This window comes from Pelophylax lessonae (genome assembly GCF_965119305.1).
Source record: "Pelophylax lessonae genome assembly, chromosome: 6".
Lineage (NCBI taxonomy): Eukaryota > Metazoa > Chordata > Amphibia > Anura > Ranidae > Pelophylax > Pelophylax lessonae.
Window position 1 is genome coordinate 30,199,634 of NC_138773.1, and position 18,815 is coordinate 30,218,448.

Here is an 18,815-nt window from a genome sequence, read left to right on the forward strand (position 1 = left end):
TCTAAATTAGAGAAGACAGAGTCGTTCATTCTCCAGTTCGACGCAGAATACGGAAGGCCAACATGATCCGTATTAAAGGATACTACATGATGGTCAGACCATGGACATACATGAATATCTGCCGATGAAGAATTTGCCAATAAAACTGGTGTACTAAATATATAGTCTAACCTAGCATAACTATCATGCGGGTGCGAGTAATGGGTATATTCTCTCACACCAACATTCAATGCCCTCCATGTATCTAATAATTGACAGTTGGTTAATGATTTATGTAAAGTTCGTGGAAAGGCGTTGGCCGTGCTCACCGATCGGCTCTTGTCAAGCATGGGGTGTGCCACCAGATTGAAATCACCTCCAACCAGGACATGTGCAGAGGAATATCGTTCCAGGATCTGGAAAAAATGTTGAAAAAAAGAACCCTGTGAGACATTTGGGGCATAAAGATTTGCAATTGTTATAGATTTACCCTGAATAGTACCCTGTACTATAATGAACCTGCTATCTGGGTCTCTATATACCTTTTGCACATCAAAGAACAGATGACCACGTACCAGAATCATAACACCTCTTGTCTTTGAGGTATATGTGGTGAAATAGACTTGTTTATAAGCCTTATCGAAGAATTTGGGGTGGTTTTGGGTAGCAAAATGAGTCTCCTGTAGCATAATAATATCTGCGCCTAAATGCTTATAAAAGCGGAATGCTTTACGTCTCTTTTGAGGGGAATTAAAACCCCTCACATTATGTGAGATTACCCGCAGCCCCATATCTGGGTATACAAGTGGGGTCTATAACCCTCTTGTCCACAAGGCACTAACATATCCAGCGAGTCATAATAAGGCACTTGATAATTCTTATAAGTAAGGCGTGTATCAACCAGGGGTTTCTGTGGCAACTCCCTGTTTGCGCCCAGTGGTCTACGCATAGTCAGGAACATAGCAAACAAAAATGAGAAACTTATTTTCATATAAAAAACAATGAACAACAAAAAATAAAAATTAACAAAACTTAGGGTTCTTGTCATTGGGGAACTTCGGGGGACAGAACCCCGGTTCCAAGAGAAGAATAACCAAGGACTAAATCGTCCTACACTCTTTGGAATAGGTATCAAACCTACAGCATCAAGCAGTGTACCTTAGCTTTTCCTGCTGCAAATATCGTGCAGGGAATCCTCGGCAACTACAGCAAGTGCTGAAGAGTGGGGGGAGTAAGAGAGTGAGCACCTAGAGCCTTCAGTGTGGCCCCAAGAAATTGCAAGGGGAGAAAAAGAAAAATAACCAACATGAAAAAGGTCCAGCAGTAACTAAAAATAAAAAAAAAAAACTGTCAGTGGTGGAAAAGACCAACATCCCCTTAAGGGCGCAAAAATATGACCAAAAAAAAATAGGAAAAGAAGTCGCTGAGCCTCACAGAGACCCACATCCTCTCCCCATGCCCGATGATATAGGACTCAAATACTCATATCTTAGTAGGATAGAGAATATGGCATGGGAGGGGTGGGGGCCAATCAGTCTGGGTAAGTTCCACTCCTGGAAATTTCCTCGTTAGGGATGGTCAAGGAACACGATCCCTAGACCGGGATCCTCCATTATTTGCTCTCTGTGGTGATGGTGTCGCCCAAATGGCAGATGGGTGTGGGGTAGACGGGAGTCTTGGATTATTTTGGGGTGCCAAGAGACCCAGTTTAACCAGGAGCTCCTTACCCTCCATGACATTAAATACAGTATAAGTGGAGCCATTGTGGGGTACTGTGAGTTTAAATGGGAATCCCCATCGATATCTGATCCTGGCCGACTGGAGTACTGATGTGACCTCCTTCATCCTTCTTCTTTTATCTAGTGTCGTTGGGGAGATGTCTGGATAGATTTGAATGGTAACCCCCTCTAGTTGAATATGTTGTGTGGTACGTGCAGCTCTGAGGATATCCTCCTTCACAACATAGTCCTTGAAGCACATTATTATATCCCGAGGGGGTTTATCTGGGGTAGGTTTAGGCCTGAGGGCTCTGTGGAGCCTGTCGCAAGCAAAGGCCGAAGCAGGGTGTTCAGGGAGGAGGGAGCCAAAAAGCTTCTTCATTGCAGCCGCAAGGTCTGTGGTGGTCTCCGGCACCCCCCGCACCCGGAGGTTATTTCTACGATTGCGGTTGTCCAGATCTTCCAGGTGTGATTAAAGCTGGACAACCGTATCAGAGAGAGTCTCATGATCCTTCCTTAGGTCTGTGTGCGCCAGGGCTAGCTCATCATGCCTGGTCTCCAACATGTCCATCCTGCCTCCCAAAGCCGCTATCTCCGCGGTGAGGGTGTTCGTGGACTTGTGGAGTTCGGCCTGAAATTTTTGAGCAATGCGATCATACATGATGGCAAGACTGTCCTCCAGATCCGCTTTCGTGAGTTGTGGAGTGTACTCACTGCGATCCACGGAGACAGGAGCAGGGGCGGCCTGGTTTGTAGTCTCCGCCGGAGCCTGCGGGCTGCGGGCGCCATCTTGGGACATGGTCTTCTCCCTGACTCGGAGAAGATAGGTCGTCAGGGACCGCTGGACGGGCTTCTTCTTGCGTCTCTTGGGGGTAGGCATACACTAGAAGTCCCACGGGGGTGATCGGGTAGGAAAGGAATAGAATCTTCCAGCAGGAAAGCCCCGGGGAGTGATAAAAGGCTCAATCTAGCTCAGAGCGTCTCCTACATGCGACCGTCTGGATCCGCGGCTTGGACACGCCATCTCCCTCTCTCTCATCCCTCTCTCTCTCTCACCCCCCTCTCTCTCATCCCCCTCTCTCATCCCCCTCTCTCATCCTCCCTCTCTCTCTATTCCAGCCTCTCTCTCGCTCTCTCTCTCTCTCTCTCATCCCCCTCTTTCTCATCCCCACACTCTCTCCCCCTCTTTCTCTCAGCCCCCTCTCTCTTTCACCCCCCTCTCTCTCTCTCTCTCTCATTCCCCCCTCTCTCTCTCACCCCCGTCTCTCTTTCATCCCCCCTCTCTCTCTCCCTCACCCCCTCTCACCCCCCCTCTTGTGAGATCTCAGGGGTTCATGCTGGGACTTGTAGTCCTTCAATTTTGGAGGGAGTCACATCTGTTAAACAAGTAGTGGGGCAAATTTACATGAGGGGGGCGCCCAATTTTAGTCTTGCCTAGGGCAGCACAAAACCAAAATACACCACTGGCCCAAGTAATACTCTTCATAACACTCATACATACCAAGTGAAGAGCATAGATATAGTTTAATATAACATCTCTCCATGACTAAGCTCCACGTGCAGAGCAAAATGCATTGGGAGCATGGCCTGGTTGGAGCCTGGGCTGAGGCTGTTACATACTTAAACACAGGGTCTTCCAGAGATGTGCTGCTTACAGGACTTCCCCATTTTCCGATATTGACATTTGGAGCTGGGACAAGCCCTGTCCTTGTCTGCACTTCCTAGCAGTTTGTTATAGAAGTGGACCAGTAGGTCCAATTTTGGTATTGGTTCATAGTCTCCTTTTACTGTTTAAAGGTCTGGGCCACTTTATAGACAGACACTGCTTGGATCTGATCAAAGAAATACTTATGGTGGATCCAGTGTTGGATGATCTTCTGGATGACAAGCTGCTGACTCAAGATCAATACAATAAAATAATGAAAATGACATCAGCTCGAACAAAGATGGTGGAATTGTCAAAAATTATTAACATGTGGAAACCCAAACCAAAGGACAAAGTCTATCTTGCTCTGAGACAACACAACTACCATTACATAAGACAGCTGGAAATTTTGGAGGGAAAACCAGCAGCCAGTCTCTTCAGTAAGTACTAAACTGTTAACGTGTAAATGTCAGCTCTTCAGTTCACTTCATTAGTGAATCATCCGTGTCTACAGTGCCAAACTCCAACTGGAGCAGAACCACAGAGGTACAGAGGCTACACTGCTGATGCCCCAAGAGGGTCTACCGGCAGTTACAGCCAACCAGCAGAAATGTATGGGAAATTTTTGGCATATTTGGATTTCACATTAGGCTGATGATAGGCGGAGTGGATATTTTGAACATGGGACATGTCTCCCTGCTATATTCTGCTATTTTGGTAAAGTTTTACAACCACAACCCTCTCTGCTGTTCTAGATGGGAAGCAGACCTCAATAGACCCCTTTCCCTTGAAGACTGGGACAAGATCTGGCAGGCAAAAGCTCTCAAAACTTACAGGCCTTAGACAATTCTTACAAAGTGCTGTCACACTGGTACTATACACCATCAAGAATTGTGAGATGTATACCATTGTATCTAGCTACATGTTTCAGATGCTCAGATTTGGGAATATGTTGTTGCATATATGGTAGACATGCCCCAAGATATGATGTTTATGGATATAGGTCTCTACTATGAGCAAAATAATTTAGCTGAGTTATCCTCTTTAAGGACAAATGAGAAGCCCTTCTACACAAACCTTAAAATGTTCTTTGTTGTGAACACACTCATATACTCCCATATATTCACAACTAGGGATGGGCTAAACGTTTGAGTTGAACATAAGTTCAACTCGAACATCAGCCGTTGTGTATTCGCCAAACACATGAACAAATGGGGCACTCAGCGGGAAGTTCGCCTGCCGATGAGTGCCCCATAATGCACTGCGCTGTGGCAGTGCATTGATTGCTGATGATTGGCCAAAGCATGCACCTGACATGTATGCTTTGACCAATCACATCACAATGTCCTGTCAGGGCCATGATTGGTCCATGGCAGGGTGCCTTTAGCCAATCATGGGTCAGGGGCTAAGTCCATGTCCCACACTATATAAGGCTGCTTACACGGCAGCCGTTTATATTGTGTGATAATAGCGGTTAGGCAGGTAGTTAGTGGACAGTGAGTTGAGTTAGTTTAGTGTAGTCAGTGTAGTGTACAGGTATACCCCACTTTTATAATGTATGGATATGTTGTAGTCCTGGGTCCCCTCTCAGTGTTCCCCAAGTTTTGAGTCCTTGTCACTTATAGTTTGTGACTAGTGCCATGCCAAGCTGACCAGGATTTCCCATAGATGTCAATGTTAAAGACAGGGAGCAATGCCATGTCAAGCTGTCCAAAATTTCCCATAGATGGCAATGTTAAAGACGGGGAGCATTGCCATGCCAAGCTGACCAATATTTCCCATAGACGCCAATGTTAACCTCTTCGAGCCTGAGCCTTTTTCTGACATTTGTTGCTTACAAGTTAAAATAATTTTTTTTTGCTAGAAAATTACTTAGAACCCTCAAACATTATATAACTTTTTTTTTAGCAGGGACCCTAAAGAATAAAATAGCGATTGTTGCAATATTTTATTTCACACGATATTTGCACAGTTTTTTGTATAATGTGAAAGATGATGTTACACCGAGTAAATAGATACCTAACACGTCGTGCTTTAAAATTGCGCACACTTGTGGAATGGTGACAACCTTCGGTACTTAAAAATCTCCATAGGCGACGCTTTAAAAAATTTTAACGGTTACCAGTTTACAGTTACAGAGGAGTTCTTGTGCTAGAATTATTGGTCTCGCTCTGACGATCGTGGCGATACCTCACACGTGTGGTTTGAACAGTGTTTACCTATGCAGGCGCAACTTGGGTATGTATTCGCTTCTGCGCGCGAGCATGGAGAGACGGGCGCTTTACCCTTTTATTTTTTCTTAACTATTATATATATTTTTTTTTTACACTATTCTTTTAAAAAATTATTTTTGATCACTTTTATTGCTGTCACAATAAAGTAAAACATCCCTTGTGACAGTAATAGGCAGTGACAGGTAGTCTTTATGGAGGTATCTGGGGTGTTTGTCTTTGGGTGTTTTGAATGCTTTCATTTTTTTTTTTTAAATCTGGTGCCTTTTTCCGGCTTTTTACATGGGAGAACCGATCAGAGCCGAATTTGGCTTTGTTCGGGACTCCAACCAGCCGGTAAACGTTCCCGGCTGGTGGCTTGGGTCTCCCGGTGGAATGGGAGACCCGAGCGAGTCGTGGAAGGCGGCGGGAAGGGGGATGTCTCCTCCCACTCCTTGTAATGACAGCATAGTGACTCCTCAGCCGCATTGGTTGTCATTACAAGAAAGCCGACCGTCGGCTCTAAACAACGGTACTGGGGTAATGCCTCTAGCTGCAGGCATTGCCCCGGTACAACCCCTTAAAAAAAATGGCATGGGGTCCCCCCCAAAATCTATACCAGGCCCTTTGGGTCTCTTACAGGTTTCAGGGAAACTCCATGCCGAAATTGAAAAAAAAATGGCGTGGGGTCCCCCCAAAATTTATACCAGACCCTTATCTAAGCATGCAGCCTGGCAGGCCAGGAAAGGGGGGGGGGATGAGTGAGCGCCCCCCGTCCTGAACCATCCCAGGCCACTTGCCCTCAACATGGGGAGGGTGCTTTGGGCTGCCCCCTAAAGTACCTTGTCCCCTTGTTGATGGGGACAAGGGCCTCTTCCCGACAACCCTGGGCTGTGGTTGTGGGGCTTTGCGGGTGGGGGCTTATCAGAATCTGGAAGATCCCCCAGATCCCGGCCCCCCATGTGAATGGGTATCGGGTACATTGTACACCTACCCATTCACCAAAAAAGTGTACAAAAAAAAATAAACACAAAAGACAGTTTTTGACAAGTCCTTTATTCAAAAATAAAAATAAAAAAATAGTGTCCCCCGATGTAATTCCATCGTCAATCATGATGCCCACCGCACCTGAAAAATAGAAAAAAGTTAGAAAAATTAGAAGGCGCTTTGCCTCTTCTGTGTGCCACTCTTCTTGAGCTTTGACAGTTCTTTTATAGGTAAGGGGCAGGGCCACCCAGTTACATCACCCGGTGGCACTGCCCCCTTCTGACGTCACTTGACGTCAGGCGCGGGCGGTGCCTTAACTGGGTGGCCCCCTGCCTATATCAAGTGCGTCATTCGGCGGGTAACCTCAGAAAAGGCAAAGCGTCTTTGAACTTTTTTCTATTTTTCGGGTGCGGTGGGCATCATGATTGACAATGGATTTACATCGGGGGGCACTATATTTTTATTTTAGAATAAAGGACTTGTCAAAAACTGTCTTTTGTGTTTATTTTTTTACACTTTTTTGGTGAATAGGTAGTTGTACGATGTACCCAATACCCATTCACATGGGGGGGTCGGGATCTGGGGGGGATCTGGGGGCCCCCTTGTTAAGGGGGGTTTCCAGATGCCGATAAGCCCCCCACCCTGCAGACCTCCACAACCACAGCCCAGGGTTGTCAGGAAGAGGCCCTTGTCCCCATGGGGATAAGGTGATTTGGGGTGGGGGGTTTCAGAGCCCCCCTGCCCCAAAGCAACCACCCCCCATGTTGCATGTGGCCTGGTATGGTTCAGGAGGGGGGTTCGCTCGTCCCCCCCTTTCCTGCCCTGCCAGGCTGCGTGCTCAGATAAGGGTCTGGTGTGGATTTTGGGGGGCCCCACGCCTTTTTTTTTATATTTGGCATAGGGTTCCCCTTAAAATCTATACCAGACCCATAGGGCCTGGTATGGACTGGGGGGGAGGGGGGCCCTACGCCGGTTTTTTTTTTTTTTTTTCATTTTTTTTTATCTGTATTGCCGGGAGCCGACAATACATTACAAGTTTAAATGACATTTGTTTACTTTAGAAATCTCAGTATTGCTGCAGCAGGCTCCATACATCGTACAGATGTGCCACTTTACAGGCAGACTAAGGGGATCCCCAGGCATGATATTTAAAGGAATTTTTCATTTTTATTGTTTTACTTTAAGCATCATTAAACTCACTGCTCCTGTAAAAACAATTGCTTTAAAAAAAATTTTTGTATTGATACATGTCCCCCAGGGCAGTAACCGGGTCCCCATACACTTTTTTATGGCAATAACTTGCTTATAAGCCTTTAAAATTAAGACTTTTGATTTTTCATGTTTGTGTCCCATAGACTTTAATATAGTTTGCACGTTCCCTGTTCGAGATGTACTGGTATGAACCGAACAGGGGGGTGTTCAGCCCATCACTATTCACAACTTACAAACTATCACCCCTGGGATATGGAAAAAATCTTCATCTCTCAACTTAATCAAAGGTAACCTTGCTAAAAGGTTACTAATAAATCTTGAGTAAAAGAAGTTCCCTGATGTTTTTGGATAGCTGATGTCCAATTACTGTATATCATTTACTAGCAGCATTAGTAAGTTTGTTCTTCTTTGCTATTTCAGCTAGAGAGCATTTTGTTGTCCACCATTGGTCCAACCTGACAAGAAGACTAAGTACATTGGATCCAGTTCTGGATGATCTCAAGGCACAAAATGTTATCACTCGAGAACAATTTGTCAATTTGCAGGCCCAGGAAACGTTCGAAGAAAAAATGGCTGATTTTTACATTGTTGTCAATTCTTGGCCAGATGCTCTTAAAGACAAGTTATATTTATCGCTAAGAAAACACAACTACTCCATTATGAAGGAACTGGAAAATAATGACAAGCAAGGGAGCAGAGATTTAAGTGGTAAGTATTTTTTTTTTCTTCCCAATCATCACTGTTCACCTCTAAACCATCTGTCAAGGATTTCGTTCCAAAATCTGTACGACTCTGAATACGGATATCTGCATGCTATGCCAAGGACTCTAATACTGTATCACCCATCCCCATACCCCAACATTTTTTAGAATAATATCACCCCATTCATCCACCAATATTCTGTGCTCCTAAATCAGCCAACTCTTACATTGTTGCCCTACTATCACAGCACCTTCCACCCAACATCTTGTGCCATAATATCAACCTGTCTCTCCATCCCCACATTCTGTGCCCTTATATCATCATACCCTCATATGATTCCACTGCTCTTCCCCAACATTTTGTCTTCTTCTATCACAGTACCCTGCACCCTTACATTTTGTGCCGTATTTTCACCCCATCTCTCCACCCCAACATTTTTTGGTATTCTGATTTTTTTTTTTTTTACTTAGGCTACTTTTGACAAAAAAATGTAATCAAGGAAACTTATTGACACTAAAAAATGCCATCCAATGTCCACATCCACATCAAATAATGTGACCAAGCTATCCCTTAGGAGCAGACCATTCAATTGTACAGATGAGCATACAGTATGGCCAGTGGTGTATTTTGGTTTTGTGCTGCCCTAGGCAAGACTAAATTTGGGTGCCCCCCCCATGTAAATTTGCCTCACTCCTTTTTTAACGGATGTGACTCCCTGAAGGAGAGAGAGGGGGATGAGAAAGAGAGAGGGGGGGTGAGAGAGAGAGAGAGAGGGGGATGAGAGAGGGGGATGAGAGAGGGGGATGAGAGAGAGGGGGATGAGAGAGAGGGGGGATGAGAGAGAGAGAGAGGAGGGGATGAGAGAGAGGGGGATGAGAGAGAGAGGGGGGTGAGAGAGAGAGGGGGGTGAGAGAGAGAGGGAGGGTGAGAGAGGAGGCTCTAGCAATCAGTCGCCAATAGTCTCAGGTGGAAGGAGGGGGGTGGCTTTTTTGCTGCCCCCCTGCAAAGTGCTGGCCTAGGCCTGGGCCTTGTTGGCCTAGGCCAAAATACAGCACTGAATATGGCCAAGTATTGCAGAACTAAGCAGTTGGCACTTGTGGAGACTCCAGGGTCTTATGAATGTCCTTCACAGTATCCCAGTATCCTTCATAGATGTGGTGAGGGTGAAATCTGATTTAATCAAACAAAAAATGATGGCCATGGAGAGGGGAATGGGGGTAAGGATGGGGAGAGAGATAGGGTACCCTTCTGCTGCACCTGGAGGAGCTATTCCAAAACTCAATTAGTAAGGTAACTACAACCATCTATGCATTGCGAAAACCAGGAGCTTCCAAACTTGATACACTGAGCAGACAATTCTACATATCTCAATCACAAGGTAAGCATATCCCCTGAGGACCTGCAAGCACACAAAACAAGTCGGATGGAGCCTTACATACTGACGTCACAGTATCCGGGTCCGACGGCCATGTTAGTAAGTCCGGCCACGTTTGTTTGTATATTCCTCATGGATTTTATGTTGGTTTTTATAGATGGTCTTGGATGTTAACTAAATACTACACCATATATCATACTTTGGGCTACGTATCATGAGCATTTCTCATACAGGATGCCTTATGTTACCTATAATGAAAAGAAGACTCTGCGAGGCTGGAATGTTATAATAGGCTAATATCCTTTAGCTTTCTGGTGAGTGCATTGTGGTGGAGGATTTGCACAAGTGGATGCACCACATCATTTTTGCTGCACTGGGAAGCACTACTATTGAGACTTTTTATATCTCTGGATGGTGGGTGGGTGTTTTTGTTGGATAACAAAAAGGACACAATAACATACTTTATTTTCAAAAGTATTATTTACTTAGAACTGTTACACACATTGGCATGTGATGTATTTGATGCATATATGATTTGCAAAAAAATTTTCTTTGTTTAAACTCATGAAATTAACACATTGCCACATATATTCATTTATAATTTTTTGCGTGGCACAAGTAACGGTGGCTTCCTTCTGTAAAGTTGTGCTGCAGCCATTTTTGGGCATTTGGTATATTGCACTTTTATTTGCTAGGTGAGCGCGAGAGTGTTTTTGCATTTATTGATTTTTTTTGTAATCTGTTTTTTTTTTAGGATATTTCGAAACTCCTAAGACGGCATCCCGCTCTCAGGCAGAAGGCAAAGATAAAGAGTGGTAAGACCATACATTGGGAAAAGTTAGAAAAACAAGGGAAAGAGAAGGAAGGTCACATGGTTTCCTGACCCCTTTCTCCAGCATTCAGTGCAGTAAGGCAGTGGTCCTCAACTCCGGTCCTCAGGGCCCACTAACAGGCCAAATTTTAAGTATTACCTTGGAGAGATGCAGACTAGAGTACTGCAATCACTGAAACAAACAAAGATAAAATTCCCAGTTCAATTTGCCAACCAGTCTGCTTACCAACCAAATTGGCCTGTCTAACAGTTTGCGTCAATACAGGGGTTTAGTTAGCACACATTTGCAAACGCATGTGAAAGCTGCAGGTCCACGTCAAGGCTCCCTGTTACCTGCAGTCCTAACTCTAATGAATTTTAAAGAGTCTCCACAGTGGGAGCACATGCAAGCTAATGGATAGATAGGGGGCAGGTGAGCCTGGAGGTGGCCCATCCCTCCTGAAAGGTAATTGGGGGCATAATGGGAGCCCAGCTGATAGTATTACAGCAAAGGCACCCAGTATGTCCACGTTTGCAAATGTGTGCTAACTAAACCCCTGTATTGACGCAAACTGTTAGACAGGCCAATTTGGTTGGTAAGCAGACTGGTTGGCAAATTGAACTGGGAATTTTATCTTTGTTTGTTTCATGTGCGTTGCCCTTCCATGTGTTCTTTGCTATGAAGGCCAGTTATAGGTGGGGGCAGAGGCCATTTTCTTTACTGCAATCACTGAGCAGCAAATGATATCACCTGGGATGTATATCAGTTATCTTGCAAACCTGGCCTGTTAGTGGGCCCTGAGGGCCGGAGTTGAGGACCACTGCAGTAAAGAACTCAGAAATGAAAAGATTTGTCCAGCCAATCAACACTCAAGTCATTTCAGCCAAGAACATTACTAAAAGTGGTTGAAAACCTGTAAATATACCCAGTGGAGTGACTGGCCTCAGGTGACACACAGACATGAAACAAATCCTCCGATATATGTTGTAACTGTTTATCTACAGTCTTCTCTTCTCTACATCCATTCAAAGTCAAGAACTTATAAAGCTTGTCTGAGAATTCAGAAAAAAAGGGGACGGAGAGCTGAAATTACACACTGCAGAGCTTAGTGAGGAGAGCCCTTAGAGCTGATTGGAGGATAGGGAGACAACCCTCTTCACACAGCTCCCTCCCCTGTCATCTTTTTTCTTTTGGTTTCATAAAAAGTTGTCAGAACTTGGGACTCATGTTAATAGCAGAGGAAGGCGGCAGTAGACAGAAATAGCACTTAGTGCTCTGGATTGAGACAATTACACACTACAGAGGGATATTCTTTGTTCATATTTCAAGTTTGAGATTTACAAGCACTTTAAATCAGAACTAGGAGGGGAGTAATCTGGCACAAATTAAGGAAAACATATATAGCCCTGAAGGCAGTGGGAATAGCACATGTTCACACGTGCTACGGTCACCGCCTTCAGTTTCCTGTGCCTCCCCATGTTTTTCAGAAGGTTCTAGGAAGTGCTGGAAGCCACCAGCACCACCGACTGCTTCATTCCACTGCGGGATCCAGCATGCCTTAACTGCCCAGCTGCAGAAGTGTCAGCTTGCTATGATGAGCGTTTTAACCACTTAAGCCCTGGAGGATTTGGCTGCTCAAAGACCAGGGGGTATTTTGCGATTCGGCACTGCGTGATTTTAACGGACAATTGCGCAGTTGTGCAACGATGTACCCAAATGAAATTGACGTCCTTTTTTCCCCCACAAACAGACCTTTCTTTTGGTGGTATTTGATCACCTGTGCGATTTTTACTTTTTGCGCTATAAACAAAAAAAGAGCGTAAATTTTGAAAAAATAACAATATTTTTCAAATTTTTTTATATGAAATTCCCCCCCAAAAAATGTAAAAATCTAAATTTTTTAACATTTTAGGCCAATTTGTTTTCTGCTACATATGTTAGGTAAAAAAATCACAATAAGCATAATTTGATTGGTTTGCGCAAAAGTTATTGCGTTTACTAACTAAGGGAAAGATTTCTGTCATTTTTGTTGTTGCGACATTGTGGTGGACAGATCGGACCCTTGACTGACATTTTTGACACTTTTGGGGGTACCAGTGACATTACTACAGTAATCATTGCTATACATATGCACTGTTACTGTAAAAATGACACTGGCAGGGAAGGGGTTAACTTTATTAGAGATGCAGTGACTATGTGTGTCCCTAGGGGCGTGCTTCTAACTGTGCAGGGATGTGGCTGTGTGTGTAACATCACAGATCATCGGTCCTACATAGCAGGACTGTATGATCTGTGCTTTTACACAGGGGAGAATGACAGGCGGCTTTGTTTACATTAGCCGCCTGCCTTTCTCCCTTCACAGCGGACGATCGCGAGTGACCGGCGGACATCGGGTCTGCTGGTCACACGCACTGAGGTGTCCGTGAATGAGCCGATTATAGGGTCTACTTCATAAAGAGAGCGTTACAGGAATTTGAAAAGGGAATTGAACACTTGAGGCCAAAGTAGCAGAGTTGGAATAATTCTCCCATTCAGCTGCACTACTTCTGCCTAAAGTTTAAAATTCTCATTACAATTCCCTGCAATTCTAAAGTGTCAGCTTGTCGGAAAGGTGCTCTGCCTCCCCCTGCTGGCGGATTTCGGAAAGTGCACCATGCTGACACCCTGCCTCCGGTGACACGTTAAATTTGTGACAGGCGGGAAGAGTGAGCGGGCAACGAGAGAGAGACAACCTGCTGCCAGAGCTACAACACCTAGCTGGGGTGAGAGCGACACTGTGTGGAACAAAATAAAAAAAAAATATTTTTAATGATTTACATTGTCCCTGATTAACAGGGACAATGTAAATTACCCGGGACAGGCTCCTATTTGCCGGGATTGTCCCGGGAAAAACGGGACAGTTGGCAGGTATGCCCTCCCGTTGTTCAGGAACTACAATTCTGATTATGCCCAGTCATGTCTGTGAATGTCAGAGTTTTACAATGCCTCATGGGATGTGTAGTTCCGCAACAGCTGGAGGGCCGTAGTTTGGAGACCCCTGACAGCCCTTCCTCCCTAGCCTGACTGGCCCGCCTTTTTTACTCATTGGATTTCAGTTCTTTCAATCATGGAGGCCCAGCATCACATGGGGGGATTATCTAGTGAAGTTGGCATGTAGCAGGGTGCTGATGTGTGGCAGCTGCCACTGTCAAACTGAGCTGCTCAAACAGGTGGCCGCATTGAGAGTCCACAGATAGCTCCCACATCCTGAGTAGGGTCATCATCCCAGCCAGGCAAAAACAATGGACTGGAAATCATAGATGGATTTTGAATGATAAAAAGTGGATCTTTACAAAAAAGAAATACATTTTTTTCTACAGCTTACCTGTAAAATCCATTTCTTGGAGTACATCACGTGACACAGAGCCATATTCATTACATATGGGTTAAACGCTACTTTCAGGTGAATGGACACTGGCAACCAATCAGACAGGAAGTGCCACTATATGACCCATCCTATTCAGGAAGTACTTCAGTTTTGTAGCAAGCAATAAATACCCCATACAAGAGGGGAGGGACCTCAGTGTCCCGTGATGTACTCCAAGATATAGGTATTACAGGTAAGCTGTAGAAAAAAATCCATATTTCTCTATCGTTTATTGATGGACGCAGTCTTCTGATCTTCATATCAGTAGGGTTATGCTGCCCCCTACAGGAGTAGGACACTAGGCAGAAAAAAGTTCTGGCTACGCCTATGGGCAGTCCCCGGAGGGTACACCCTCTCTCTTCCTACTATAGGATGTCAGTTTTTTTCTGCCTAGTCAGGAGTAAGGACCTAGTTCCTTGCTGGGATCTCTGGTCCTGGCAACGTTTTTTCTATGTAGTTTTTTTCTAGTTAGCTTTTTCTCCATATTTTTTTCCTGTGAGGTCTACAAGCAACTATGCTGGATCTGGGCAACTGGCTGGATATATAGATCCAGTGGTCACCCCAGCTGGGCAACGAGCAGACCTTAGATCCTCTCTGGGTTGGCCGTGACATAATCCCACTTGACAGGGTCCCCTTCAGCCCCATTCCTGGCCTATCCCCAGATCCCGCCTTGAAACAAAGTGCAGGTTTGTCAAGCTATAATTTATCATGCCACGCCAGTACAATCACCACACATATTGCCATCCATAGTAAATATGTGCAGTCAGTGTGCAGTGCAATGCAGCATAAGGCTCCTTTCACACGCTGAGTCCGTTGGACGGAGTCCGTTTTTCTCAGCGGGGGATCGAGCCGCCAATCCCCCGCTGAGCAGCAGGAGGACAGCTGTGTCTCCACGCTGTGTGCGGAGACACAGCTGACAGTTCCCCATGCATCTCTATGGGGGAAATCGGATGTCAACGGACCGTCAGTCCGTTCTCACCCGATCCCATCCCATCCCATCCGCTGGACGGATGGAAAATAGGGTTTCCATCCGTCCAGATTTGACGGATCGGATCGGGTCGGATGTCAGCGGACATGTCTCCGCTGACATCCGATGCCCCATAGAAATGCATGGGGGGACCGTTCAGATCCGCCAAAAAAACGGACAGGCGGATCTGAACGGTCCGCCTGTGTGAAAGGGGCCTAAAACTCACAACCGACGGTCAGCTACCCCTGCCCGCCTCACAGCCACTCGCTCTCTGTCTCAGGCCTAATTCAGAGCTGAGCAGAGGAAGATCACTCTGCCAGGGAAGGAAATAGGTAGCCTCAGCAGCAGGCGGCCGGGACTTGAAGTTGTGCCACAATGCAGATCGGGCCAGGATACACATGCACCTGAAAAAAAAGTCCCTCGGCTCACACCAGCACAGAGTTCAGAGAGGGGTCCAAAAAAATAACAATTGCACCCCTTCTATTAAGAGCAGCAGAGCGGGGGCAATGGCATCACTAGGGTTGGTGTCATCTCGTGTCACATCCCAAATCCCCTCCCCCCTGGCTCTCTCCTGCCACAGAGACTGCAGACATGCTACAGGAGACAGTCAGAGACTGCAGACATGCTACAGGAGACAGTCAGAGACTGCAGACATGATACAGGAGACAGTCAGAGACTGCAGACATGCTACAGGAGACAGTCTGAGACTGCAGACATGCTACAGGAGACAGTCAGAGACTGCAGACATGCTACAGGAGACAGTCAGAGACCTCAGGCATCGTACAGGAGACAGTCAGAGACCTCAGGCATTATGCAGGAGACAGTCAGAGACTGCAGGCATCATACAGTAGACAGTCAGAGACCTCAGGCATCATACAGGAGACAGTCAGAGACCTCAGGCATCATACAGGAGACAGTCAGAGACCTCAGGCATCATACAGGAGACAGTCAGAGACCTCAGGCATCGTACAGGAGACAGTCAGAGACCTCAGGCATCATACAGGAGAGACTGCAGGCATCATACAGTAGACAGTCAGAGACCTCAGGCATCGTACAGGAGAGACTGCAGACATCATACAGGAGACAGTCAGAGACCTCAGGCATCGTACAGGAGACAGTCAGAGACCTCAGGCATCATTCGGGAGACAGTCAGAGACCTCAGGCATCGTACAGGAGACAGTCAGAGACCTCAGGCATCGTACAGGAGACAGTCAGAGACCTCAGGCATCATGCAGGAGAAAGTCAGAGACTGCAGGCATCATACAGTAGACAGTCAGAGACCTCAGGCATCATACAGGAGACAGTCAGAGACCTCAGGCATCATACAGTAGAGACTGCAGACATCATACAGGAGACAGTCAGAGACCTCAGGCATCATACAGTAGAGACTGCAGACATCATACAGGAGACAGTCAGAGACCTCAGGCATCATACAGGAGAGACTGCAGACATCATGCAGGAGACAGTCAGAGACTGCAGACAAGTACTGAGGATGGTGGGTTTGCAGTCAGTGTAAATAGGTCTGGGGAAGCCTGTCCTCCCTCTATCTAGAATAGACCTGTGTTACCCCTCCCCCCCTCTGTGTGCAGCAATGGCAGGAGCTCCGCTCACTTACATTAGCAGTGTCCCAGTCTAGATGGCCGGTCTCCTCACACTCCCAGCCCTTCCATTGTCAGAGGGAAGCACAGCACTCAAGGTGGAGGTGGAGCAGCACAGGAGGAGAAAGTTGCATCTTCCTCATGCAGAGGCCTCCACGCACCTGATTGGTTGCTCCCAAGCACACACACATACCTGCCAACTGTCCCGTTTTTCCCGGGACAATCCCGGCAAATAGGAGCCTGTCCCGGGTATTTTACAGTGTCCCTGTTAATCAGGGACAATGTAAATCTATGTAAATTTAAAAACAATGTAAATTTGTGCCACACAGTGTCGCTCTCACCCCAGCTAGGAGTTGTAGTTCTGGCAGCAGGTTGTCTCTCTCTCTGTGCCCACTCACTCTTCCCGCCTGTCGCAAATTTAACGTGTCACCGAAGGCAGGGTGTCAGCATGGTGCACTTTCAAAAATCCGCCAGCAGGGGGAGGCAGAGCACCTTCCGACAAGCTGGAGGCCTCACACTCCATTAATTACTACTATTAATAATGTTTTTTTATAGATATAATTTTTACACCTGTTAATTGATACATATATATAGTTTTCTAGCTCTAGATAAATGTGTGTACATAGTACATATCCGTGTATGTGTATGTGTGTGCATATATATATATATATATATATATATTGCTCAAAAAAATGAAAACAGACCTCAATCCTCAATGGGAAAAATCTGATGCTGGATATCTATACTGGTATGGACTTGGTATGTGTTAGGATAATATGGACTGGGTAATGTGTTAGGATCTATACTGGTATGGACTATACTGGTATGGACTCTGTAATGTGTTAGGATGGTATGGACTGGGTAATGTGTTAGGATCTATACTGGTATGGACTGGGTAATGTGTTAGGATCTATACTGGTATGGACTGGGTAATGTGTTAGGATCTATACTGGTATGGACTGGGTAATGTGTTAGGATCTATACTGGTATGGACTGGGGAATGTGTTAGGATCTATACCGGTATGGACTGGGTAATGTGTGAGGATCTATACTGGTATGGACGGGGGAATGTGTTAGGATCTATACTGGTATGGACTGGGTAATGTGTTAGGATCTATACTGGTATGGACTGGGGAATATGTTAGGATCTATACTGGTATGGACTGGGTAATGTGTTAGGATCTATACTGGTATGGACTGGGTAATGTGTTAGTATCTATACTGGTATGGACTGGGTAATGTGTTAGGATCTGTACTGGTATGGACTGGGTAATGTGTTAGGAAGGAAAGGATGCTACATTGTTTTATGTAAATGAAAATTATCACCCTACAGAGGGCTGAATTCAAAGACAGGTGAATAAAGCGTGAAATGTGCTCAGGTGTGACCATACAAAAAATGGAATATGTAAATCTAAATAAAGTATTAGGTGTAAATAAGTACGATAAAACCTAATTATACCAGATAGTATAATCATACTTATTTACACCTTGCACTTTATTTATATTTCCATATTACATTTTTTCTATGGTCACACCTGAGCACATTTCAGACTTTAGAAATGTAGGGAATTGTGATGAGAATTTTAAACTTTAGGCAGAAGTAGTGCAGCTGAATGGGAGAATTATTCCAACTCTGCTACTTTGGCCTTAAGTTTTCAATTTCCTGTAATTCTCTCTTTATGAAGTAGACCCTATAATCTGATAAGTAGGCGGAGATTAATTATGCAGAGTGGGCGGAGCTTCGGGGAAGTGGGTGTGGTAAGTAATTGATAGCTGTGCTGCAAAGTGTCCCTGGAAATTTTTTTCAAATGTTGGCAACTATGCACACAAGCCATCCAGAGCGGCAAAGGTTTTTTCCTTTCCCGCGTTTTTTGACAACATGCTCAAAAAGGAATGGGAGTGCCCAAAGCGTTCCCCTGGGGTGCCTAAGTGGATTGCTAGACGTTATCCCTTTGAGGAGTCCCATATAAAGAAGTGGATTGTGCCACCTACGGTGGACCCTCCGGTCTCAAGACTGAATAAAGCTACCATGATCCCAGTGGAGGATTCCAGTTCTTTAAGGATCCGGCAGATAGAAAGGCAGAGTCTGTAGCCCGCAATATGTACTCCCCTGGCGGGTCTGCACTCAGACCAGTGTTTACAGTTGCCCTGGTCTCGCAAACATTAACTGAATGGGCTAAGGTACTACGCCGTGACCTGGAGGG

At 45.5% G+C, this 18,815-nt stretch overlaps 1 protein-coding gene across 1 annotated transcript in view; it reads left to right on the forward strand.

Annotated features, from left to right (window-relative positions):
* Positions 1-3,471: 3,471 nt before the first annotated feature.
* LOC309557786 (uncharacterized protein) overlaps positions 3,472-18,815 on the forward strand; it is a 36,829-nt gene continuing 21,485 nt past the window's right edge. Inside the window, exons 1-3 of the mRNA XM_082260550.1 lie at positions 3,472-3,782; positions 8,172-8,459; positions 10,583-10,643. Of these exons, the coding sequence (XP_082116676.1) occupies positions 3,548-3,782; positions 8,172-8,459; positions 10,583-10,643 (584 nt within the window). The 5' untranslated portion in view covers positions 3,472-3,547. The remainder of the gene's footprint in view (positions 3,783-8,171; positions 8,460-10,582; positions 10,644-18,815) is intronic.